The sequence below is a fragment of the Paroedura picta genome, chromosome 3 (assembly GCF_049243985.1).
Source record: "Paroedura picta isolate Pp20150507F chromosome 3, Ppicta_v3.0, whole genome shotgun sequence".
Taxonomy (NCBI): domain Eukaryota; kingdom Metazoa; phylum Chordata; class Lepidosauria; order Squamata; family Gekkonidae; genus Paroedura; species Paroedura picta.
Window position 1 is genome coordinate 156772592 of NC_135371.1, and position 25665 is coordinate 156798256.

A 25665-nucleotide genomic window follows, 5' to 3' on the forward strand; every position below is an offset into this window, starting at 1 on the left:
TGGCTGCAACCCAATGGCATTTAATTATTGCAATGCAAACACAGCCTTGGCAACTGGATTGGGTCCATCATGAGACATACCAAGGCATTTCCTTACAACTGTTGCCTGTCTAGGTTATCACGCATTTATGCTCCAAACCATCCGAAAAGGTGCACATCTTTGTTAGAGATGTGCCAGAAAGCTTTATTGTGTGTATCTGTAACATACAACAACAAATAAGGTTATAGCAAGTATGTCAAATAGCCATACTCTGCAAGGGAGCCATGATTGCCTATCTTTGGTGCCATTGGAATGTGGAATGTGCCACCAATAGCTCATTTGGGTATAACACGGTTATTATTTTGAAATGGATAGATGGAAAGAAGAAAGGAAGCCTGAGGAAACTCGGCAGGAAATGAATGCCAGGAAGGAAGGAGACCTGAGGAGGAGGTGAAATCTGTGCGAAGAATTCTTCGTAATTCTGCCTGTGACAAAGCAGCTTCCCCCTAGAGCATTCTTAATTAATGATCTTGGTCTCTCCACCCAGGGGTAAATTCCTGGGACATGTTTACCGCACTCCAAAAGGGCACAACAAAGTTAGATTCCTGTGTGTTTGGTTTTCTTTAAAAGTGACGAGTGGAATGTATCATTACAAGAATTAGTCTTTGCCGGGAATAAATTGCAGAACAGACTCTTCTCTCTGTCCACCGGCACCTTTCTCCTTGCACCTGCTGTGTCATCGACTTGGTGATCACATCTTCTTGTTCATTTCAAATCAATCTACAAATAGATAAGCAGGAAAAAATGAGAGTGACATCTGTGAAAGTTTCGTGAAAAGAGAGAACGAGAATTTTAAGTGTAATTGCTTGAACCGATGAAACTTGTGCTAAGTCAGAGCAATGGTTTATCAACGTCAGTATTGCCTGTTCTGACCAGCAGAGTCAAGGCAAGGGGTCTGGCAGGGCAGTGGTTCTCAACCTTCCTAATACCGCGACCCTTTAATACAGTTCCTCATGTTGTGGTGACCCCCAACCATAACATTATGCAAGGGTTCTTTCACAGAAAGTAAACCAAAATTGACCAATGGCATGGAGATCCATTGTTCATGAGTGTATATAAATTGTTTTTTTTTTCTGGGGTTTTTCAGTTCAGTTCGGCCTCTTGTCCCACCATGCCGCTGTTCCAGACAGACGAATGCTCTATCTCGATCTACCCTGCAAGGCTGTTGTGTGGATGGTGCCCCCCCCCGGCCAAGCTGCTTTCCCTGCCGCGACCCCTGTGAAAGGGTCGTTCAACCCCCAAAGGGGATCCAGACCCCCAGGTTGAGAACCACTGGCGGCAGAGGCTTTTCACATCCCTAGCTACCTGATTCTTTTAACCAGAGACGCCTGACCCCAAAACTGGGACTTTTAGCATGAAATCCTGTGCCACGGCCCCCATGCATGCCATGGCGCAATATTTACCTTCTAATATCCCAGTGGTATGTGCTGGTAGAAGCGACAGAAATGCTAGCTTATCACCAATCACTATCAGATCTCTCCAGTGGAGACAGTCACCAAGAATCAATATGGTTGCCAGCTCTGGGTTGCAAAAAGTTTTTGGGAGAGGAGCCAGGATAGGGCAGGCTGTGGCAAGGGGAAGGATGTCAGCATGGTATAGTGCCGGAGAGTCCACCCTCCAAAGCTGAGAAAACTGAGCTCTGTAATCTGGAGATCAGTGGTAAAATTGGGAAGTTTCCAGGCCCTGCCAGGCCGTCGGCCTCCCTGGGTAATCAATGATAGTAATAATGAGTTTCATAGGGGGATAAACTAAAATAATGTCAACCAGCCTTTCTCAACTTTTTTACCATTGAAGAACCCCTGAAACATTCTTCAGGCTCTGAGAAACCCTAGAAATGGTGCAATCGTGCAGATTATGGTTGGGAAGCACAGCTGTGGACATGTCCTCCTAGGGCCCCTCCGCTTCCCATCCCCTCCAAGCCCATTGTTGGCCATTATGGGAGGGGGGGAGGTCGACATGACCATACATGGTCATATCACCCGATAAACATTTAATGAATTTTAAAAATATATTAAAAATTAATTAACTCCCACCCATTTGGGAAGCCCTTCCAGGGCCATCAAGGAACCCTGGCTGAGAAAGCCTGATGTAAACTATCAGCAATTTCTTGCAGTCACAGAGCAATGAGTTTGACTCTTGATAATTTACTGGTTCTTTATAGTATTGTTAGACAATGAAACAGATAAAAGACAATCAAGCAGAAATAAATAAAGATTGCCAACGTGGCCAATTATCATCCAGGGAGCATTTCCCGAGATCAACAAACGCAATTCCATTTCACTAGATCTAAACTAACAATAGCAATAGCAATAGTAATAGCAATAGCAATAACAGCAAGCTTTCTAGTTCAATGGAATTCTGCACCAAACAGGATGCTGAGAACCAACAGAAAACTGCAATGGGTTAGAAATATTGCAGGTCATGACGGAAAAACCCCAGAAATGTTGTTTGCAGAGCCTTAATATGGAGAACAGGATGTGTTATGTACTTAATTGAATTTAATAGGGCCGGTGCAAAACAAGTTTGAGCGCCGAAGGCTATTGGGACAGAGAAGCACAAAAAACATCTTCTCCTTTGGGAGTATATAAGCCAGCAGTAAATCAGATAAATAGAGGTCAGAAACATTTGTGGCGATCTTAGGACAGGGTCTGTTTCCAGCTATGGACATTGGCAGTTGCTACATAGAACTAAAAGTGTGTGTGTGTGTGTGTGTGTGTGTGGGGGGAGATGCGGTTGGATGCGCAGAATTCTGCAAAGTTTCATGCAGAAATGTTGCAGAACAAGCAGGGATACCAGTGACTGTTCTGGCCACCCATATATAACACCTTTGTGGCAAATGCCATTTTGGGCTGTATCAACAGAGGCATCACATCAAAATCACAAGATGTCATAGTCCCATTGTATACGGCACTGGTCAGACCACACCTGGAGTACTGTGTGCAGTTCTGGAGGCCTCACTTCAAGAAGGACGTAGATAAAATTGAAAGGGTACAGAGGAGAGCGACGAAGATGATCTGGGGCCAAGGGACCAAGCCCTATGAAGATAGGTTGAGGGACTTGGGAATGTTCAGCCTGGAGAAAAGGAGGTTGAGAGGGGACATGATAGCCCTCTTTAAGTATTTGAAAGGTTGTCACTTGGAGGAGGGCAGGATGCTGTTTCTGCTGGCTGCAGAGGAGAGGACACGCAGTAATGGGTTTAAACTTCAAGTACAACAATATAGGCTAGATATCAGGAAAAAGTTTTTCACAGTCAGAGTAGTTCAGCAGTGGAATAGGCTGCCTAGGGAGGTGGTGAGCTCCCCCTCACTGGCAGTCTTCAGGCAAAGGTTGGATACACACTTTCCTTGGATGCTTTAGGATGCCTAGGGCTAATCCTGCGTTGAGCAGGGGGTTGGACTAGATGGCCTGTATGGCCCCTTCCAATGCTATGATTCTATGATTCTATGATTCTATGAGTCTAAATTAGCCCTTCATTGCAGTGGTGAACCTGGCCAAGGATTTGAAACTTTCTGCCTTGATTTCCCACTCGGGAAGTAAGGCTCCCTGGAAAGGTGGAAAGTACAGCCTCCACAAGGAAACAAAAAGATTGGCAATTCGTGCTGAGAAAGTACATCTCAGCATGAGCAGCCTGCAAGATTTTGCAGGCAGTTGCACGGGTAAAATGCCTGCACTCATCCACTGGCCCTTCAGTGCTTATTTGTTTGTACAACTGCTCTTTAGGGAGAATTTTTTTTTTAAGTAGCATTCAAAACATTTGTTCAGAAAAGTAAAGATGTTTCTGTTTGTGGCCTTACTTTGGAAATTCTGTGTTCAGAAACACAGGAAACTCCAAGAAATAAAAAGTCTGCGTTCATTTACAAGGGTAATCTACAGGGGTATTTCTCAATCTAGGTAGCCCTGTTGTTATTTTTTTATAAAACACAATGGAATCATAGAATCCTAGAGTTGGAAGGGATCTCCAGGGTCATCTAGTCCAACCCCCTGCACAATGCAGGAAATTCACTACCTGCTCACCCACAGTGACCCAAGTTTCATGCCCAAATGATCCCTCTACCAAAAATCTCCAGAATCCAGCCTGGCCTGGAGGAAATTCACCTGCCACCTCACAGCAACAATAATATTATTAGTATTGATGGTTGAAAGAGGGAGTAATGGGTCCAACCTTCTCTCCCTTGTTTCATGTGTTCTACACTTCTAATTGCCAGCCTCATAACCTTGAGGGGAAAAGAAGGCATCTAGGAATGGACACAAACCAACTGATGAACAAAAGTTCATCATGAATATTGGCCAGTTTGGCCAGTTTGTGGTTCGCAAAGGGATGTTTGCAATCTGAAGAACTGCCATGAACATCCACCAATTTTCATGCCGCTCAGGGTGGTTTATGAAGAATAGAAAGCAGGGATTAACCCCTGCTTTCTGCTCTTCACAAAAACAGCAGAGTGGTGGGGAGCTGTTTGGTTTAAATGGCTGCTTGCTTTAAAAGTCATTGAAGCCTAACAGCTGAGCTTTGGCTGTTTGGAAGCCCTGCTTTTTGCTCCCTGGGAAAAGCTGCAGAGAGCAGAAAGCAGGGGTTTAAACTTTGAATGGCTCACAAACAGATACGAACTGGCTCAGTTTGTGAACCAACCTCCCAGTTTGTATGAGTTTGTGGTTCAGCCACGAACAATGAACCCAACTGAAAAAATGTGCCCATCCCTAATGCCATGTAGGGAAGCCAGCCTCCAGGTCGGACCTATGAATCCCCTGGAATTACAGCTCATCTCTGGATCAACTCTCCTGGAGAAAATGGATGCTTTGGAGGGTGGTATTATCCCCCACTGACGCCCCTGTCCTCTCCAGGCTCCATCCTCAAATCTCCACAAGTTTCCCAGCCTGGATCTGCAACCATCATCCTCCACCTATGGCTGGGAGGGAGCTGGCAACCGAAGCCATCACTGATTGTAAAATTCCACTCACTTAAGATAATGGCTTCTTATTGTCAGCAGCAACCAAGAAGGAGAGACTGGACAGTTGCATGGACAAGAAAGGAGCAAAATATTTTAGATTTCTGCAACTCCACTAAAGAGCAGCCAATTTAGTTAATGGGACCTGAAATCTTTGGAATGAATTTTGCAAGCAGTGATTTAAAATTAATGCTTCCTGTGTGATTCTGTTCTTGTCCGGGACGATTTCCTTCCTCGCTAAGCCAGAGGAGGTCAATGCTGCCAGGCAAAGCAAACCTAGCAATATCCCAAATTAACATTGTGACTTTCAGCCTGCCAGCCTGCCTACGCTACTACATATAAGGAGGAGCTCCAGGTCTGGCTTCAAAGCAGCGATTTCCTTCTCCTCTCCTCCCGAGTCACTGGGTTCTTGTAGCACGGCCAGGCTTCCCGCTTTACCCACAGAAGCACAATGAACCAACAGGCCTTCAATTGTCCCAATAACAGAAGAACATTTTCTTCGGCTTCTGCCACAGATGGTAATAGGGGATTCCGAATCAGCCAGTCCCCGATATGTCAACCTACGGGGCCCGTGTGTGGGATGAGAGGGAAGAACAGCAGCCAAAGCTTCCACAACTTTGGGGGAAGGCAAAGGATGTCCTGCTGCCACAATGTGCATGGTTCCGAATGCAGCTGCCGATTGAACGGCATCCGAGAGGTCTGCGTGAACAAGCACCTCTTGCAGCCTCTTTTTCTGGGGATCGACCCGAATGACCACCGTGTCAAAGCGCACGAGAAGGAGCAGATCAAGGCCCTCAACAATCAGTTTGCCAGTTTTATTGACAAGGTAAGACTACCAGTTATTCTTTCTCTGTGCCCTCTGGGTTTCAAACACAAAGGAGATCCACAAGGGTTGAAATTAATTCAAAAGAATTTCCGGCGAAACATCCGGAAGAAGTTCCTGACAGTTAGAGTGGTTCCTCAGTGGAACGGGCTTCCTCGGGAGGTGGTGGGTTCTCCTTCTTTGGGAGTTTTTAAGGCTAGACAGTCACCTGACAGAAATGCTGATTTTATGAACTTAGGAAGACTGTGAGTGGGTGGGCAGGAAGGGATGTGCCAGTGTTTGTCTCTTGTGGCCCTTCCTTGCATAGCCAGGGAATTGCTGATTGCTGCTGTGGGGTGGCAGGTGAATTTCCTCCAGGCCAGGATGGATTCTGGAGTTTTCTGGTTGGTGGGGGATCACTTGGGCATGAAATTGGGGTCAGTGTAGGGTAGTTGTGAGTTTCTGCATTGTGCAGAGGGTTGGACTAGATGAACCTGGAGGACCTTTTCAACTCTATGATTCTATGAAGTGGCTGGACGTGCAGATTATTGAAAGCTGAATTAGAACTCTGAGAAGGAAGGAGCTGCAAAAAACTCATTCCCCCACCCCCCTTTGTTTGCTTTCCTCTTCCCCTATTTCTTCTGGTGTCTCATTCTCTCCCTCCTGCCATACCTTTTCTTACTCTCTCTCTCTCTCTCTTCTCAATGCCACTTTCACTCTCTTTCTACCCCCCTCTCACGCCCTCACTCTTTTCTCTACTTTCCCACATCATTGCATCGTGTAGTGGTTAAGAGTGGCAGCATCTAATCTGGTAAACGGGCTTGATTCCCTGCTTCTCCACATGCAGCCAGCTGGGTGACCTTGAGCTTGTCACAGCCCTGATAGTGCTGTTCTGACCAATCAGTCCTGTCAGGGCTCCCTCAGCCTCACCTACCTCACAGGGTGTTTGTTGTGGGGAGAGGAAGAGAAAGAGATGGTAAACTGCTTTGAGAGTCCTTTGGTTAGAGAAAAGTGGGGTATAAAAGCCAACTCTTCTTCTTCTGTCTGCCCTCCCCCCACCTCATCACTCTTTCTCTTTCTGCCCCCATCATCCTCATAGCCTCCCACCTGCTTCCTCCCACAACAGTAGTGGTGGTGTGGTAGATCTTCAGGCATTACACTGGATCTCTCAACTAAGGAAATCAACTTCGCTTAGGCTTGTTGACTGAAGACTGGAAAATTACTAGAGATTTGGGGTGGGGTGTTGGGACAGTGAGTTGTTGGGAGGGTAGCAACCTCAGTAAGGTATAATGCCATAGATTACACCCTCCCAAGTCGCCATTTTATCCAAGGGAAAGGGTCTTGCCCCCTCCTGTTGTGTTTTACTCACAGAAACTGAAACCTGGAATGCTCTGGTTGCCTAGCAACAGCCACCAAGGGAATCTATTTTTTAAAGCTACAGGCACTCTTTATATCATTTTGAGTTTTAAAAAATTCCACAGTAGATTTTTAAATGATTTCACGTTTTGCTGCAGACCTGGGACTCTTTTCAGATTTGTAGAAAAATCTGTCTTACTCATTCACAGCTCCACTCCAAAATTAAGTATCCCAATTTAGCCAACGTAGCAATTAGAATCTAAGATTATTGTTTCTGCCTCAATGTACAACACAACTGAAAATTTATTTCTGAAACACCTCCTACATTGAGGCAAAAAAATAATAATTTTGAGTTGTTAAAGAACAGGGTCAGGCTGGAAGCTACTTTCCCACTTCCTCACAGCACTGTGGCATTTCCATGTACCTCCTGGGTTTCCCCTGCAGCCTTTCACAAACCTGTTGTGCTCTGATATTTGGGGAAAGGATAGCCAGGGTAGCACTTGTGCAGACAAGAAATTCCTGCCCAGTGCAGCCCCCCCTGACCTGGTCCCCTGCGGCATCCCTTCCCTGTTATCAGGGTTTTCTTTTTTAAAAAATCAGTAATTTCATACCATTATAGCAGCTGTATCCCCAAGTTACACTGGAAACACATACAATCAGTGTGTTTTCTGTCCACACTGAGTAATTATTATGTTCTGTTCAATGCACATGCCTCTGAACACGGCACTGAAAACCCACATAGATCCAGGCACTGGTCCCGGATTTCATCTGTAAAGTGAATTGGCATTGAATCTTTCTTACACACAGCTGTGTGCATGTTCATGCAGGCATTGTATATGCTCCCTGTAACATGTGAACAGGGACAGCTGTTATAGCATTGACCAATCTATCAACTAAATTCCCAGCTTATTTGTCTTAAGAATTCACTTCATAACTTTTTATTCTTTTCATTTATATATTTTATAACCTGCTTTTTTTTTTTGCTGAAATACCAGGCAGATACCAAAATTTAGCCATTTGTCTGTGATGATGTTATCCGTTCAGTCGTGTCCGACCCTCTGCGATTCTCTAGGAAAGTTTTCGCCATACATTTCTGTCAATGACTGCTTCTTTTAGTTGGTTCATAAGCATGGCAATTGGAGCACCTCAAGAGTTTAACTGGGGGCCAGGCTTTCTCAACCAGGGTTTCATGAAGCCTTGGGGTTTCTTGACAGCCCGGGGAGGGTTTCCCAAATGGGTGGGAATTAATTCATTTGTATATATAGTTTTTAAAAAAACTGTTAAACATTTATTAGGTGATATGACCATATATGGTAATGTCAAACTAAATGGCCAATAATGGGCCTGGATAGGTTGGGAAGGGGAGGGGCCCTGGGTGGGCGTGTCCACAGCTCTGCTTCCCAACCATATTCTTCACAATTGTACCACTTCTGGGGTTTCTCAAAGATCAAAGAACGTTCCAGGGGTTCCCTAATGGTTAAAAAGTTGAGAAAGGCTGGATTAGTTTTTGTTTCTAATTCCGGTTCTTTGCCCTTAAACAAAAAAATGACTCTTGTGGAAAACTAACACATTTATTGTAGCACAAAATGCTAGGCCTATTAACCCACTGGTCTTTTCTTTCGCATCTCTGAGTATAAACATCTTGCTGCCTAAGAACTCGTCGCATGCATTTGACAAAGCGGACCCAAAGCTACAATAAATGTGCTAGCTTTTAATGTTCCACAGGACTCTTCTTTTGTTTTTGATGCAACAGGCTTACATGGCTGTCCCAATGGAAATGAACGCATGTGGATATCAAAGGCTACTTCTCAGTGAGAAGACCCAGGTAAGTATTGTCCACTCAGCCAGCACACGAAGGGTCTCCTGGAGAGCTCTTTCATATCACCTACTAGCAAATCCTTTTAACTTCTGTCAGGAATTGAAGCAGGTGCTCTGTCATGGCCCCATAATACGTAGCCCTACAATGTGTGAAGAATGAATAAATGAGAAAGAGACTGACTCAGTAGAATATAGGGTTAGGGGGAGACCCAGAAAAGCAAAATCAACGACTTATCAAAAAGTTAGCATTTTAGGATCCTTTATACATCAAGATGAAAAAAAAAATAATCACAAGAAACTATGGATGAGTTTTGAAAAATGATGGAATATGGGACCATGGCCAAAATTACTACATAACGAATCAGTTCAGAATTCAGAAGAAAATGGAGGCCAATATTAGACTATATTGAACAGTAGAATCTAAGATGAAAAGAAAAGAACGATCTTCAGACTGTATATGATAACTTTGGGGATAATTCAGTATGTGGTTTATTTTATTTTATTTATATCTTGCCATTTAGGCCAAGTCTGCCATCACATGACAGCCTCTGGGCAAACCGATAATGCTGACTAGAATCTCTCATTATCCCTCAGAATACCACTCCCCTTTAATGTTTTAGGACTTTTCTGCCATATGTACAAATGTTTCCTTTGTCAGTCAGTCAGTCAGTCAGTCAGTCAGTCAGTCAGTCAGTCACCTTTAATTGGCATGAAACATATGCACGGTAAATACAGCTGAAAGGATATAGTTAAATAATAGGTCATAAATACGGGATAGATAGCACTTTATAGGAGCATCTTAGGAAAAACTCTAGCAACAATAATAGTTACATCTGGGTCTCGATCAGAGAGTTAGAATTGCAGGGTCAAAGACTTATTTACAAAAGGTTTTGTTCTTAACAGGGCAGTAAAGCTATCCTCACAGCATCTCTCATATAAAGCAGTGGTCCCCAACCCCCGGGCTGCAGCCTGGTACTGGGCCATGAAGGCCTCGGCACCGGGCCACGGCTCCCTCTCCCTCTCCCCACCCCCAGCAGCAAGAAGCTCACCAGGCCGCGAGCAAATCGGCTGCCGACGCATCCGATTAGCTTGCAGCCCGGCAAGCTTCTTGCTGTGGGAGGAGGGGAAGAGGGAAGTGCGGCCCACCGGGAGCACAAACGCGCATGTGCGGTAGGCCCGCACATGTGCGCTTGCGCGAAACTGCCGTGCGAGAGCGGCATCCTTCCGAGGTCGGTAAAATGAGTACCCAGCTTGCTGGGGGATAAAACGGTAACGACTGGGGAAGGCACTGGCAAACCACCCCGAACTGAGTCTGCCAAGAAAATGCTGTGCTTGCACAGGGGATACCTTTACCTTTACCTTTAAGCTTTTGTTCACATGCCCACTTCTGTACATGAGGCAGTGTGCATGTACACAAAAGCTTAGCCCTTGAATAAAACTTTGTTGGCCTTAAAGGTGCCACTGGACTCAAACTCTGTTCTGCTGCTTCAGACCAACAGGACTATCCATCTGAATCTAAAGAAGAAGAGGAGGAGGAGTTAAGCAGAAACAGAGAAGGTTGATTTAGTGCTTAAGAGTGGTAGTTTCTAATCTGGCAAGCTGGGCTTGATCCCCCGTTCCTCCATATGCAGCCAGCTGGGTGACCTGGGGGCAATCACATTCCTGCTAGAGCTGTTCTCACAGAGCAGTCCTGTCAGGGCTCTCTCAGTCCCTCTTACCTCACAGGGTGTCTGTTGCGGGGAGAGGAAGGGAAGGCAATTTTAGGTTGTTCTGAGACTCCTTCAGGTAGTGAAAAGCAGAGTATAGAAACCAACTCTTCTTCTTTTGAAAACATGTGTTTATCATATACCACAGGTAATTTTTTTAAAAATTTATAAAACACTAGTACTGTTAGCCCCCCCAAAATGTGCTTCACTAGTTCGAAATTTGGGAAACACTGAATTAGCCCTATGAAAACCAAAACACAGCCCTAAACCTTTGAAGTTTTCTTCACCATGCCACTGATGCATTGATTCGCTTGCAAAAGCCCAGCGGGGGATTACTAAGAGCATCCTGGATCTTGTACCGGTTGACTTTCAGGTCCAGTGCTTGGAACAGCAGAACCAGATGCTGCGCACCAAGTGGCAGCTGCTGCAAAGCCAGAATATACAATCCGTGAAGAAAGACCTGAAGCCTCTCTGCGAAAATTACCTCACCAACCTGAGAAGGAAACTGGACCTCATATTGTGTGAGAAGAACAAACTTGAGATCCAACACAAAACCATGCAGAACCTCGTCGAGGAGCACAGAGTCAAGTAAGCAGCACTCCAGGACATTTCTTGGGGGTTCTCACGGTGCACCAATGTGCCACAGGGAATCCCTGACATAGCCACAGTTTCACCTCTCTCCCTGTAAGTCAGGTGATGTGACCATATAATGTGCTACCTTTGTATTTTGAGCTTCCCTGCCCATTTGCTGTGTTTTCTTGGCTGGTTCCAGCTGCCATGATTGCCTCAGGCTTGACAATTTCCCCTCCAGGGGCAGGGGACATGTTCCTGTGGCCAGCAGGAGGAAAAACAATGTAAAAAAACATTATGACAGTGATAGCATGATGTCACTTCCTGGGAAAACCCTGAAGCGACATGAGTCTTCCTAGGAATCGCCAGAAATTCCATATTAAAGCCAGCTATTCCAAAAGAAGTGCAGTGTCACTTCCTGTTTTTTTTTCTCCAGAAGTGAAGTCATGTCATTGCCTGACAGGGCCCCCATGTCTTCACCCCTCCTGGGCTCCTGGCTGGTAACTCTAATTCCCCTGGAGGAAATGGCAGCTTCAGAGCACAGATTCTAAGCCCTCATATCCCTGCTGAGCTCCCTTCTACTTCCAAACTCCAACTTCCCCAGGCACCAACTCCAAATCTTCAGGAATTCCCCAGCAGGGTAGTTGCTGGGCTTGTCACTTCAGCGGAAGCAAAAATGGGGGCGGCGGGGGGGGGGAGACCTTGTGAAATCAGTTAACACTGTACCGATAAGTGATGTCATGGCACTCCAGGAATTTCTTGATCTCTATGGTAAAAACCATCAAGATTCAGGAACTTCCTAGAAAGTTATGATGTCACTTCCAAGCGCAACCAAAAGTGACATCATAATTTAATTCCCAGCTCCCATTCTTACTCTGGATGGAATGAAGAGCAGTGGAAGATGCCCAAGCTGTGGGGTGTGGGAGATCATTTGCCACACAGGGCAATCTGGTAAGAGTATTTCCCCAGCCATAACTGGCAATCCTAACCAAGTGTGCAGTGTAGACCTGCTAGACCTATAGTTTTTATACCAATAGCACCCTTAAGTCCAAAAGAAGTTTGTTCAAGGCACGAGTGCATGCACTCTTCCTCAGACTAAAGGAAGAGTCTGCGGAAGAGTGCCTACACTCGAAAGCTCACGCCCTGAATAAATCTTTGTTGGTGTTATAGTATGGTTCATACTTGCTTAGTGGTCTATTTTTTAAAACAAAAACAAAAACCCTTCATTTCATCTCCTCTCTTCTATTTTTTTCAAATCAATCAAGGTATCAAGAAGAGCTGAACAGACGAACAAATGCAGAGAATGATTTTGTCGTGCTGAAGAAGGTAAATGATCCAGCCGTAATGTTACCTGAAAAGCATCAGTAATTAATAGCAGAATGTAAAGGTGTTCACCACCAAGCACATGTTCAGCAGGGAACTTCCACTGAGTCATTCATTCATTCATTCATTCATTCATTCATTCATTCATTCATTCATTCATTCATTCATTCATTCATTCATTCATTCATTTCTTTCTTCATTTAACTTATGAATCACCCTCCCATACAGCTCAGAGTGGTATACAACAACCATTTCATCAAAAACATGAATTAAGACCTTAAAAACAATACATAGATCATCTTCGTACCAGCGGCCACTTTCCAGTACATCTGACACAGGACATTCTCCATTGCGGGGGGGGGGGGGGTCATCTGGGAGAGGCCTGTTTGATGTTGTTAGGATCATCGGCCCCAACCAAATGCTTGCTGGAAGAGCTCCGTCTTGCAGGCCCAGTGGAATTATGACAGCTTTTGAGGTTCTTGTGAAGTTGCTTTAGAAGTTTGCATTGTTGATGATTCAATAATGAATATCTCATGTCATTCCTACCATAGCAAACAGTTGTATCTCCATCTTTTGATGTTTCCTATAAAAATATATGTATCCCTGGATGTTTAACATGGAGGCTTCTGCCTCCTCGGTGTGAGCTGAAGGGCTTAGAGCTGGCCCTGTTATAATCTGGAATTCTATGTTTTGTAACTTAATTTACAGGTTTATGACTAGCTAGTCTGGATAAGGACTGCAGTATAGGAAGAGAGAAGGTTTTAGCCTCTCTTGAGTCTCTTGTTGCTCCATTGGGTTAACTTAACACGGCTGACAACAACAAAACATGGCTAGAATCCTGGGTCTATAAAATTATAGTCTGAGGAAGAGTGCTTGCACTCGAAAGCTCATGCCTTGAATAAACCTTTGTCTTAAATGTGTTACTGGACTCTGATTTTATTAGGAAATATATAATTTGTATTTTGCCAAGGCCTTATTGCCGTATTTTATCCATATGCTGGGGCAAGTAGAACTATGTTCTTAAGACAGGCCCATAGTCAGAGATACAGGATTTTCAAAAACCTAATTTTCAGACCCCATTCTTCTTGACTCATGAATTAATATTCTATTTCCTTTTTTTCCAGGAAGTCGATGCTACATTTAGATTTCAGAAGGAACTAGAAATGAAGCGGGACTTGGTGAAAGAAAATCTTGAGTTCTTGCGAGTTTTCTATACAGAGGTCTGTATGCCCGGTGTTTTTTGAGTTGCTTGCAGCATGACTGCAACATGTCAATCGGGTCACATGCGTTTGCTGTGGGTGCTGTCATAGTTTTCATTGCCATCTGTAGAAGGGGACATAGCTCAATGGTAGAGCACATGCTTTGTAATGCATGCATGAGAACTCAGGTTCAAACACCAGTAGCGCCAGTTAAAAGGAAAGACAGAAAGGCATCTGTTGGAGACCTTAGAGCAGGGGTGGCCAAGCACTGTGGCTCTCCAGATGTCCATGGAATATAATTACCATGAGCCCCTGCCGACAGTTCATGGACATCTGGAGAGCCACAGTTCGGCCACTCCTGCCTTAGAGAGTTCCTTCCATTCAAAGAAACAATATGGGTGAGATTGGCCAAGGGCCTGATTCAGGAGGAAACAGTGTTTGATGTTCAAACATTTGGGCCTGTTGATTTCTTCCTTTGACACCAAAACCCAGTTCCACACAGTGACATTTTGATTTCACTGGGACATAGTTCTAAATAATGTATGCACTATACAGGCTTTATCAATCAGGGTTACATGAAACCCTGGGTTTCTTGATAGCCCTGGAAGGGTTTGCTAAATGGGTGGGAGTTAATTAATTTTTTATATATTTTAAAAAGTGTTAAACATTTACCGTGATATGACTATATATGGTCATGTTAACCCACCCACCCCTCCCAATATGGTCACTGATGGGTCTGGAGGGGGAGAAAAGGGGAGGGGCCCCAAGTGGGCATGTACACAGCTATGCTTCCCAACCATATTCTGCATGATTGTGCCACTTCTGGGGTTTCTCGAAGCCTGAAGAATGTTTCAGGGGTTTCTCAATGATAAAAAAGTTGAGAATGGCTGGCTTAGTGTTATAATCTTGGTTGATGTCATAAAGGTAAAGGTAAAGGTATCCCCTGTGCAAGCACCGAGTCATGTCTGACCCTTGGGGTGACACCCTCTAGCGTTTTCATGGCAGACTCAATACGGGGTGGTTTGCCATTCCCTTCCCCAGTCATCACCGTTTACCCCCCAGCAAGCTGGGTACTCATTTTACCGACCTCGGAAGGATGGAAGGCTGAGTCAACCTTGATGTCATAGAATCATAGAATAATAGAGTTGGAAGAGATGACCTCATGGGTCATCTAGCCCAAATGCCCTTTTAGACTGGTTAACCCTGACCTGGAGACCCTAGGCTGACCCAATCTTGACAGATCTTGCGAGGTCTCAGAAGTCACTCAGCTAGTGTTGGGATGGAAGATCACTAAAGATGACCAGGCAATAATAACCACCTCTGAATGTCTCTTGCCTTGAAAATCCTACAGGGCCACCATAAGTTGGCTGTGACTTGGTGGAACTTTCGACTACTCCCAGATGGAAAGTTCTTGTCAGTTTCATGGAATGAGGGAATAAGCCATGGTTCTCAACTTCAAAACAGGCTGTGGACACACTCCATTGCTGTTTTAGTAAGATCTGCCTCAAACTCTGTGTCCTCTGCAGGAACTTACGGCACTGAATCGCCAAGTTTACGACACATCTGTTGTTGTCAATATGAACAACAGCCGTCGCCTGAACATGGATGGCCTCATCCAGAGCATTGAATGCTGGTATCAGACCATCGCACAGAAGAGCAAAGAAGAAGCTAATCTCTTTTACCAGAACCAGGTATGAACCAGGGACATGGAATGGGCTGAGGGAGGGAAAACTCTACAGTCCTGACACTTTGGACTCCCAAAACCAGACTGGAAAAGAGGGAGGGAGTGGGAAAAAGAGAAAAAAAACATGCTAACTCTTTCGATACAACCAAATTGTATATCAAGTTTCACAAAGCTCTAAAGTAAATTCAAGCCAAATAACTACATTTACTCTTCTTCTTATCTCTGCAGTTGCTATATGATTTTTTCCAGGCACTTGAGTGCTCATGGGGGTGTCAGTATGGGAAGTCTTTCCTTGATTGGGAAGAGAGCACTTTCACTTTCATGGACAGATTTTCTGTGGCCATTGAGGTGGAGTCTCTGATGGCCGTTCTCTGACATGAAGCAGAAATATGTTTCTGATCCTCCATCTTGTTTCTGCGCATTAGATTCAGACCCTTCAGAACCAAAATTGCCAATTCCATGAGACCCTCAAAAGAAACCACACTGAAATTTCAGAGCTAAGCCGGATGATCCAGATATTGCAATGCCAGGTGGATACTGAGAATAAAAAGGTAAGTAGCTCCTTAGCCTGAATCTACCCTGGTTTGATGTGCTGTTGGCCTTTGGCAGTCTGAAAGAGCAATGCAAACAATGGCATTTGGAGGTAAATAACCAGTTTTGTGATGACTCACAACTCTTGCAGACAGTTCATCAGAATGAGAACTGGGCAGACTAGATGTGGAGTCCCTGACCTGGATGGCCCAGGCTAGCCTGATTTCATCAGATTATAGAAGTTAAGGAGCGTTCAGGCCTAGTTAGTACTCGGAGACCACCAAAGAAGTCCACGGTTGTTAAGCAAAAGTGGGCAATGAGTTATCAGCTTTCCGCAGGGCTTGCAAGAAAGCTTTTCCACCAGGCGTATGGTTGAGGCTAGGGCAGAATCACGGTATTCCACCTGAGGATGCCCCCCCCCCCCCGCACCAAGGTCCAACCAGATATGGCACCTCACTCCCAGTGGAAGAAGACTTGGCCTCCAGTTGAATGAGGAGGAATGGGACTGGGAGTAATTAGAAGGGTTATTTGACCACTTGCTGCCTTTGTTGTAAGGGAGAATTTTATAGGATTTTATTGTATGTTATATTCCTGTGAACCGCAAGACCATTGGAGGAGCAGCGGTACACAGATTGAAAAATAAATAAATAAAATGAACGAACCACTTCCATTGACATGAAGAACCATAAGGTGGTCTCCATAAATCATCTGCAGTTTGGCATCACTCTCGAGAACTTTCCACCAGAGATGTGGATTAATGGGATAAGATCATAAGTAGCCTTAGTGAGGCAAAGATGTTGAAAACCAAACTAATTGGTCTTCAGAAGTATTTCTTAGGCTTATCCCCAACAGGACAAATGGCAACTTTCTGGGGCATTTGACATGAAGCCGAAGTATCAACTTGGCTTCCTTTGTGTCATTGAAAATGGCCTCCTACTCATTGGATTTTATCAATGGAGAAGGAACATCTGGGAGCTCTAGCCACTTAACTTTCAGTGTCTCATCTAGCTCTGTCCTTCCCATGGAACATTTGTTCCTGAAAAGAATTGCACAGCATAGGTTTTCAGACTTTCTATCTTCAGGGAACACTTTCCATTCCAGGATATCTGCCAACCTATGAATACTAGCCATTAAATCTCTTGAGTGTGATGATGATTCTGAGGCACACCCTTGGTTTAATTCAGGATACAGGCCTGGCCCTCCATGCATGATAAAGGAAAAAAGAATCTGTCCAACAGCTTAATCAAAATTTAAGAGTTATCTCTTTATTATTATAAATTCCACCTGGACTCCACCAAAACGCTCTCTAGGTTATTTTTCCGTTTTCTGTCCTTTCGTCAGTGGCAAAAATGAGTCCTAAATCACAAAATATCCTTATTCGTATAACATTATATATAACAAATAATTGGAAATGTACAAAAATGTCCATACCTCCACAAGGTGGTATTAATAAATTCAATAGATTCACTCCATGCGATCTGTCTGTAGCATAAAAGTAACTGTTAGAACAATTGTTGAAATGTAACTTACTAACTGCCAAAAGCTTATGCATAGATATCTTACCGTATATTTATATTTATATTTATATTTATATTTATATTTATATTTATATTTATATTTATATTTATATTTATATTTATATTTATATTTATATTTATATTTATATTTATATTTATATTTATATTTATATTTATATTTATATTTATATACCACTGCTCTTAAAAGTCTCATGGAGGTTTACAGAGATTCATAAGAACAATAAAATCCCACAAAACCCATGAAAACGTAATTGAAACACAATATCACTATGGTGGATAATAAATATATAACCCACTCCCTTCCCCCTGTCCAGCAAAGGTCTATTACTCTCTATCTGGGAGTGAGGGACTTAGTTGGTTTCAGCTAGAGATCCACAGCTGACAGCACCGGGAGTTGCCCAGTTAATCTACTTGAAGTATGATCAGGCGAAAAACGCTCTCATTGTGTGGAGAGTCAAGGCTGTAAGCTCTTGGTCTCAAATTATCTCATTCAGCTGTGTTCCTTTATTTTGCTGAAGCATCTGAGTCAGCAATACCTTGCTATACAAATTTAAAGAGACACGAGTCACCAATTCTCACCTAGTTGGAATTGAATCCCCCGTAGTTTTTGCACAGCTGCTTTTGAAAATCCATGCCCAACATCTGCATATTTCAGAGGGAAAATCAATAGTGTGTAGTCAAGCTGTCTTTTAGGGCAGGTGTAGTCAACCTGTGGTCCTCCAGATGTCCATGGACTACAATTCCCATGAGCATTTGCTGGCAGAGGCTCATGGGAATTGTAGTCCATGGACATCTGGAGGACCGCAGGCTGACTACCCCTGTTTTAGAGAACCCAGTTGTTGATTTCTCCCTTGAGGAACCTCACAGATCCCATACGGGGACACAGTGTGAAAACCAGTGCTGCCTCATAGTAAAAAAAGACACACACATTTTGGCGGGAGCTAGTCTGACAGAACCAAGCATATTTGGAATGTAGTGTTCACTTTGTAAACATTATCCATTTTTCCCTCCACAGGTTGCTTCTCTACAGTCTGCCCTTAACACTACTGAACAACATGGCGCCTGTGCTGTCAAAGAGGCCAAAGCTAATTACGTGGAGCTTCAGAGTAACCTGCAGAATTCGAAAGATAGACTGGCTTCCGTCTTGCGGGATTACCATGAACTCATGAATACCAAACTGGCCCTTGATATTGAGATTGCCACCTACAAGACAATGCTGGAGGGCGAAGAGAAGAGGTGATTTTTTTTTTATGCACTGCTATCTCAGGACAGGGCGCCTGGTGCTAAAAAGCTGCCAAAGCACTGATTGTAAAACCAAATTCAAGATACTTGATGTTCAAAATATTTTTTTGTTCCAAGTACACTTGCCTACATTGAATTTTATTTGCTGCATTGTCATCCCTCACCCAATTTGTGGAGTTTTCCCCAGAACTCTTCACAGTCATCCTTAGCTTTCAGCATCTTGGCTCATTTTGTGTCATTTGACAACCTGGGCTGAGGTAGCTGGGGCTGAGAGAGCTCTGGTAGAACTTATCTGCTATAATAGCTCTAACAGGACGGTGACTAAGCTCAACGTCACCCAGGTGGCTGCATGTGGAGAATGAGTGGGGGATCAAACTGGCTCTCCAGATTGGAGGCCACAGTTCTTAACCACTACACCAAGATGGCACTTTATGAAATAACCAACTTTTCTCATTTTCCTTCTCTTCTAGATTATGTGCAGGAGGACATCCTATGAATCCTATGAATATGTGTAAGTAAACCCATTGATTCCTCATAGCATCACTTTCTGTAATCTGAAAGATTCCCGCCAATAATGCTATAAACCTAGAGACTAGATGACCTCATCCATGCAGTGGTTGAAAACTGAACTGCGATCTGATCTTGCACTCTCAAAGCAAAATCTTCAGAGCTGCAATCCTTAAACATGCTTAATTAAAAAAAAAAAAACACTGATTTTAATGGGATTTATTTCTAAGTAAATGTTTGCAGTATTGCACTCCAAAGCACTGGTCCTAGAACCTGTGCATAAGTCTTATAGTATTCAGTGGGACTTATTTCTAAGCAAACACACACTGACTTGGACAGTAAATGCACAATAAACTTTGTAAGAATTATGGACTGCATGTACACTTCTCTTACAGCTATGGTCAACAATGGTTGTAGAATCTGCGGTATGAAACAAAAACCCTAAAGGGAAGTGGACACTGGAAGCCGGTCTGGAATCTGGATTTTGCTTATAGAACCGGATAGAAGCAATTAAAGAAGAGGTACAGTTGGCGACCAGAGTTGTTGCTCGGGTATTTTGTTTGGCAGGGTTCGCTGTGCTGATCAGGACTGAAATTCATTAGACCTTTGTTGTAAATCCATCACGAGGCAATAGCCGGCCAAAGAGATGATGGAAAGGAATCTTCATCCCTGTGGAGTCAGAGGATACATTTGTGCAGACGTATTCCTGACCTTTGTACCGGATGGGATTTAAAACTGCAGACAGAGCTCTTGTTCCACCTTGAATCACTGTGGGGTTTTGTATTCTTTTGGAGTCAATCTATACATTTGATGGGATATAAAATCTCAAGCGAGTCATAATGTCCCTGTTGAATAAGCCCTCAGAGGCATGTCAGGAATCATCCATTGCAAAATTAAAAGCCACCCCGGCTCTAATCATATAGTCCGGAAGCCGTACGCTTAATGCAGCTGCTGAAAATCTTCTCTGCTGACTTCAGTTTTCCTTACGCCAGAATTTAACTCAATCCCGTCCTTCAGACAAGTCATGTCACCGGTGACATCGGCCGATCATTCGGCTGGATATTGAATTTATGAATATAAAAGACTGCCATCTCAATTTCCTGATCAACGTTCTCCTTACCAAGCCTGGGATCTGCAGCTGATGACTAAAAGAAATGAGCTTTGCCAATTAAGCCATGCTAATTTCAAATTATGTGTAAAGTTTTTTTGGTTAAGATTTAAACATCTTTTAATACTTATATCTGTCATGGTTTGGAAATGTACATGTGGGTGGGGTGCATGGCACATGTGGGTATTATATATGTGTGGAGGAAGAGGGTCCATTTTCGCGTCTCCTGCAGCATATGACGGGATCAGTTTTCGGACATGCAGAGCCGCGTTGCTGTGGTTTGGGTCTTCATGTGAACGCTAACAGCTTGCGTTGATGTCAGCCAGATCAGCAAACTTGGTATCCATTGCAGAACATGACTCCGTGCCAGAGCTGGAACCATAGAAACCCCACTGATGGCAGTTAGGACCTTCAAAGGTCTGTGTTAATGTTAAAATTATATAACTTTTATTGTGCACAATTTTTTAAAAAAAATTAGGAATTAAAAACATATATACAGCCCATAGGTAAAAGGTAAAGGTATCCTCTGTGCAAGCACCGGGTCATGTCTGACCCTTGGGGTGACGCCCTCCAGCGTTTTCATGGCAGACTCAATACGGGGTGGTTTGCCAGTGCCTTCCCCAGTCATTACCGTTTACCCCCCCAGCAAGCTGGGTACTCATTTTACCGACCTCGGAAGGATGGAAGACTGAGTCGACCTTGAGCCGGCTGCTGGGACTGAACTCCCAGCCTTATGGGCAAAGCTTGCAGACAACATTTCTGCTGCCTTACCACTCTGTGCCACAAGATGCTCTAATACAGCTATTGCAAAACAATGTGCTATGCACTATATGGACCAACAGACCAACACATTTCGGCCCTTATAGGGCCTTCCTCAAAGGTCTGGTTTAACACACACCAGCTCATTACACATATGAAATATGTATCATAGCCAGAAAAAGCTCCATAGTAAGAGCTGTAAAGTGCCAGTCACTTAATGCATGAAGATGTCTATTTATCAGCCATTAGCTCTTGTCCAAAGGCTGCCCAAAATTTCAATGGTGTGTTCTCTGATTAGTGCTTGTATTGCAGTGAGTGAAGTGAGCACCTGTCCTGCAGCAAGTTCAGTCCCCCAGCATCTCCATGTAAAGGAATCCGGCAGTAGCAATGGGAAAGGCCTCTGCCTGAGATTCTGGAAGGCTGCTGCCAGTCAGGGAAGACAATATTGGCCTGGATCAAGCAATGGTCTGACTCAACAGAAGACAGCTTTGTGTGTTCATGAGAACTCCAATGTTTATATTTGGTCAGTTTTAGTTTGCAAGTAAGAGGAATGTGTGTGTGCAAGAGAGAGGGAGAGACAGAGACAGCGAGACACAGGGAGAGACAGAAAGAGGTATATCCAAGTGCTTAACTTGGAAGACAAGGGATGCTCCTTTTGCCATTGTCTAGAAAAGTACAGATGCATCGATTTCATATTAACCGGACTGATGTTTGTATTAATCAAATACTTAGGGGCTTTTTGCACGGCTTCAAAATCGCACAATGGTTGCCAATTGGAAACGCTATTGATTTGCCATAACGCACGACGTCGTAGACAATCTGCCACACACCTGAAACCAATCTGCAAAAAGCGCTTCCTTGTAGCGCTTTCAGGGGAATCCCAAAAAGTGGATTCACCCTCCGGAAAGCGCTACACTCTTGCAACCAATCTGCAACACTAGCGAAAAAGACCTGTGCGTTAACATTGTTGCGGTTTCTTCAAAGTCCCTCCTCCTGAGCCTGTCCTCCAAACTTCCGGCGAAGCGATCGCCATTTTTTTTCCTCCGAGCGAGCGGGGATAAACGCACCAGCGAGCCTCTTTCTGTTTAGAGGCTTCCCTGGCTTCAGTCCTTCACCTTTAGTCACTAAGCACAAACCACATAAAAGCCCGTTTGCTGAAATAAAGTCCCTTTATTTTTTACACATTAATTCAACCGAAAATCGGGCCCATGAGAGGGGGGGGGATTTTTTTTTTATCACTCGAGGCAGCGTGGCAACGATCATACGATCAAACGACAGCTCACATTAGGCAGCTGGATGGGTCTCTCCGTTGCAACAAATCTACACAGATTCGTTACAATGGGTCTGTTTTTTTTAAAAAAAACCTTTCTTAAAGGGAAAGGGGCTGTTTGGGAGCATGCTAACGGCTGCCCATTGGCTGCTTGACGGCCAGGGGCGGGACGAGCTTGGCAATAGCGCTTCCTTTTCTGCCGAGACCGGAAGCTGTGGGAAACGCTACAAAACGCAACTGGATTCCACTACAAAGGCAGGTATGCATAACGACGAATTCCACTATTTTAAATGACGATTTTTCATTCAGTGACCAATTTGCAACAAAGATCCCGGTGCGTAAAGCCCCTCAAGATCTGCTTATGTAGGGACCAACACATATTACAAAAACATAAGCCATCTCATTATGGTAAGGTGACCAGATTGTCCCACTTTTGGAGGGACATCTGGGGGCACCTGGCAAATTGTACTTATGGTGAAATTTTAAAAATATATATTACAATACTATTTTTGCATTCTATGAAACTTTTTGTTGCTCCATACAGACCAAATTTTTAATCAAGAACCCGCCTGGTCAATGGTGTCCCGCTTTGCCAATGTTAAAATCTAGTCACCTTACATTATGGTCAGCGTTATGTACCGAATGCTTCCTTCTTCTCATAGCTGATGTAATTTAATTCTCAAAGGCAAAGCTAACATTCTTTGGAGTGAAATCCCAATTTATATGAAAGTATCCAACCAGCTAAGTAGAAACGGCAAAGGATTGGAAGGGCGGCATATAAATATCTTTAAACCGCTCGGGGAGCGGTATCATATTTGGTTAAGGCTGTTGTGGGCGGAGAGTGGGCGGGGACGGTCCGGGTAAGGGCTCAATCAGAAGGTGCAAAGCGCCTACAGGCCTGGGCCCGGGGAATGGCTTTCCGCTCTGTAGCCTCGCCAACCTCCTGGGATCACTTCGGCCTCATTTCATGTTTCATGTGTTCTATAGGAGGATGGCCACAGGTATTTTTTACTATGGAGCCAAAATCACTATATTCCACTATATATTCCGCGACACAGGCCCACTACAGGCCCTGTGGGGGCTTTTGGCATTCCACAGAGCCTGCAAGATGGAGCTCTTCTGCCAAGCCTATGGTTGAGGCCGGCACGCTGAGGAAGATCTAGACGCCCCCCCTTGGGTTACTCTATTGGCAGATTGAGATCAGCAACCCCCCGTCCACCCCCTGTGGGTGATATTGGGGGGGGGGTGGATTTGGTTGTGATTTTTGCTGTTATATCTTGGAGTTTTTGTATGGATTGCTGTACATTTTATAGGCTAGTTGGATTGTTTTAGGGGGTGATTTTATTGGGGATTTTATGTACTTTTTGTAACCCACCACGAGCCTTTTGGGAGTGGCGGGCTAGAAACGTAATAAATAATAATAAATAATAATAACAACATATATTCAGCTAAGAAACCAGGAAGAAAGGTTTCTCTTTCTATGGATTTCCTGAAACCAAACCAGTATAAACACCTCCCCTGTGCAACTATAAAATTTAGTAATGATCTCTGTTTTTTTTAAGAACATTGTAGACTACAGCATCCTATGTTTTATGTATATGCACTAATACATCCTCGTTCCTCCAGGTATTCTGACCTGGAGAGAGCCTTCTTTGCCTCATCCTTGCAAACGACTTTGCTGAACGTTTGGCAAAAAGGCAGCGTAGAAACTGTGTAAATAGAAAATGTAAATAAAAATACCAGACATAACAGGACAACTTAACCAACGCTGGTTGGTTTTTTGCTTTTTGCTGGCATTACCACGAAAGAGTATGACAATTCTGCGTTGGGAGTTGGACTTGGATCATTCAACGATGTGATTGATGGAATGCATCAAACATGCCTTCATTCCCCAAAAGGAGACCTGTCCAGTGAGAAACAATTCCTGACGCTTGCAAAAGAGACGTTTCGTTTTTCTCCAGTTGTTCAGAATTAGGTGGCGCCTGGAGAACTCCCAGAATTGTAGGAGGTCTATAAAGATCCATTTTCCTGGAGAAAAGTGCTGATTTGGAGCATGATCTTTACAGCATTATACACCGTTGAGGTCCCTCCTGAGGGTTGCCAGCGTTGAGTTGGAAAATACTTGGAGACTTTGGGAATGGAGCCAGAAGTAGGCAGGAATTGGGGCGGGGGGGGACTCAATGGAACATAATACTATGGAACATAATACCCTCAATGGAACATAATACCCCTCAATGGAAGATAACACCCCTCCAAAGCAGCCATTTTCTCCAGGAGAGCGGATCTCTTTAGTCTCAGATGAGCTATAATTCCAGAGAATCCCCAGGTCCTACCTGGAGACTGGCAGCCCTATTCCTTCTCTCCCGAAACCCTGCCCTCACTAGGCCTCAGCTCCAAATCTAGCAATTTACCAACCCAGAGCTGACAAACTTGAGAAAAGTGTGACCTGTCTCAGTCTTTCCATGCCCCTCATGTCTGGAGCCCATGTAGATATTTCCCCTTTGAATTCTCAGTTTAATGTGGTAGATAGATGTTCAACAAGCTAAGTTGCTCTCCAGAATGCCCCTCTCATTTTTTATGCTAGGCTTCAGTGTTTCCTTATTAGGGAATTCCACGTTTCTGATCAATCCAGAAATGCCACCCTCTAATCTAGGCTTCCTCAAGGTATCCTAAACGGGTGGGAGTGAATTTATTTTAAAATATATATTTTAAATTTGTTAAATATTTATTGGGTGATAGGACCATATCAGTGCAAACTTAAGTCAGTGCAAACTTAAATGTACTCCGGGGAACAGTAGAGGGCAGGAAGGCCTGGAGGATCATTGTCCATGGGGTCGCGATGGGTCGGACATGACTTCACACCTAACAACAATAATAAGGACCATATATGATCCTGTCCACACACCCCCCATGCCTGATGATGGACCTGGAGCGGGTGGGAAAAGAGGGAGCCCTGGGTACACAGCTACGCTCCCCAACCCTATCCTGCATGATCTCACCACTTCTGAGGTTTCTCAAAGGCTGGGGTTTCTCAATAGTAAAAAAAACATTGATAAAGACTGATATGGAGGGATCTTGCATAGTGTAAGAAAAATGGATTCTGAGTGTACTCAGGGGCCCATCAGGGCTGTGACAAGCCCAAGGTCACCCAGCTGGCTGCATATGGAGGAGCAGGGAAACAAATTTAGCAGTGCAAACCTAAACAAAGTCTACCGTAGGTCTGTTTAGGATTGTGCTATATATCTTGCAACATAAGCTGAGCCACACCTG

At 44.1% G+C, this 25665-nt stretch overlaps 1 protein-coding gene across 1 annotated transcript; it reads left to right on the plus strand.

Annotated features, from left to right (window-relative positions):
• The first annotated feature begins 5433 nt into the window (after positions 1–5433).
• LOC143833282 (keratin, type II cytoskeletal 5-like) lies at positions 5434–20289 on the plus strand. The gene is made up of 9 exons (XM_077328896.1): positions 5434–5808; positions 11038–11252; positions 12500–12560; positions 13682–13777; positions 15283–15447; positions 15866–15991; positions 18525–18745; positions 19222–19262; positions 19654–20289. The coding sequence occupies exons 1-9, from the start codon at positions 5434–5436 to the stop codon at positions 19701–19703; spliced, it is 1350 nt and encodes a 449-aa protein (XP_077185011.1). The 3' UTR covers positions 19704–20289.
• Positions 20290–25665: the final 5376 nt, after the last annotated feature.